General features: G+C 61.1%; 1 protein-coding gene across 1 annotated transcript in view; it reads left to right on the forward strand.

Moving 5' to 3' along the window:
* LOC113940676 (rab GDP dissociation inhibitor beta) overlaps window positions 1-1327 on the forward strand; it is a 3835-nt gene extending 2508 nt beyond the window's left edge. Inside the window, exon 5 of the mRNA XM_027631814.1 lies at window positions 1166-1327. Coding sequence (XP_027487615.1) covers window positions 1166-1301 — 136 coding nt within the window. The 3' untranslated portion in view covers window positions 1302-1327. The remainder of the gene's footprint in view (window positions 1-1165) is intronic.
* The last annotated feature ends 118 nt before the right edge of the window (window positions 1328-1445 follow it).

Below are 1445 nucleotides of genomic sequence, written 5' to 3' on the forward strand. Positions count from 1 at the left end.
GGAGTCACTCCTGCCCCGAATCCTGGGATCCGAGTCACTCCTGCCCAGATCCCAGCATCGGAGTCACTCCCTCCCCGAATCCCGGGATCGGAGTCACTCCTGCCCCGAATCCCGGGATCGGAGTCACTCCTGCCCCGAATTCTGGGATTGGAGTCACTCCCGCCCCGAATCCTGGTGGCAGAGTCACTCCTGCCCCGAATCCTGGGATCGGAGTCACTCCTGCCCTGAATCCTGGGATCAGAGTCACTCCTGCTCCGAATCCCGGGATTGGAGTTACTTCCACCCCAAATCCCAGGATCGGAGTCACTCCTGCCCCGAATCCCAGGATCAGAGTCACTCCCACCCAGATCCCAGCATCGGAGTCACTCCCACCCTGAATCTTGGGATCAGAGTCACTCCTGCCCCGAATCCCGGGATTGGAGTCACTCCTGCCCAGATCCCAGCATCAGAGTCACTCCTCCCCAAATCCCGGGATCAGAGTCACTCCCTCCCCAAATCCCGGGATCAGAGTCACTCCTGCCCCGAATCCCGGGATTGGAGTCACTCCCGCCCCGAATCCTGAGATTGGAGTCACTCCTGCCTTGAATCTCGGGATCAGATTCACTCCCACCCAGAATCCCGGGATGGGAGTCACTCCTGCCCCAAATCTCAGCATCGGAGTCACTCCCGCCCTGAATTCTGGAACTGGAGTCACTCCCACCCTGAATCTTGGGATGGGAGTCACTCTTGTCCCAAAACCTGGGATCGGAGTCACTCCCACCCCAAATCCCGAGATCAGAGTCACTCCCACCCCGAATCCTGGGACCGGAGTCTCTTCCACCCCAAATCCTGGGCTCGGAATCACTTCCACCCCGAATCCCAGGATCGGAGTCACTCCCACCCCGAATCTTGGGATCAGAGTCACTCCCACCCCAAATCCTGGGATTCCAGTCCCAGCCCTGGGGTTTGGGGCAGCCGTTGAACCTTTGAGCGTTCCCGGGGTGAACGAATCATCTCCGTCCCGATAAAACCCGTGACCCCCAGCAGCTCCCAAAGGGAACTCCCGGGAGCAGCAGCCGGAGGGTGGGGAAGGAAACCCCCCGGGGGAGGGAAGCGCTCCGGGGGTGTATCCCGCTGGAAGCGCTGGCTTGGGAAGCATCCTGAGGGATGTCCCTGTGCTCCACAGCTACTTGGACCAGCCCTGCCAGGAGACCATCAACAGGATCAAACTGTACAGCGAGTCCCTGGCCCGGTACGGGAAGAGCCCCTACCTGTACCCCCTGTACGGGCTCGGAGAGCTGCCCCAGGGATTCGCCAGGTGAGAGCCGGCCCCGGATCCTGTGTGATCCCTCGGGATCCCCATGTCCACCCTCGGGATCCCCGTGTCTGCAGGGAGTGGCTGGGAGGGGGTTGTTATTGGCACATTCCAGGTGACCCCAAGCTGGGGGAGTGTTGATGTGCTGGAA

Source organism: Corapipo altera, unplaced genomic scaffold, assembly GCF_003945725.1.
Source record: "Corapipo altera isolate COAL_440 unplaced genomic scaffold, ASM394572v1 60906, whole genome shotgun sequence".
NCBI lineage: Eukaryota > Metazoa > Chordata > Aves > Passeriformes > Pipridae > Corapipo > Corapipo altera.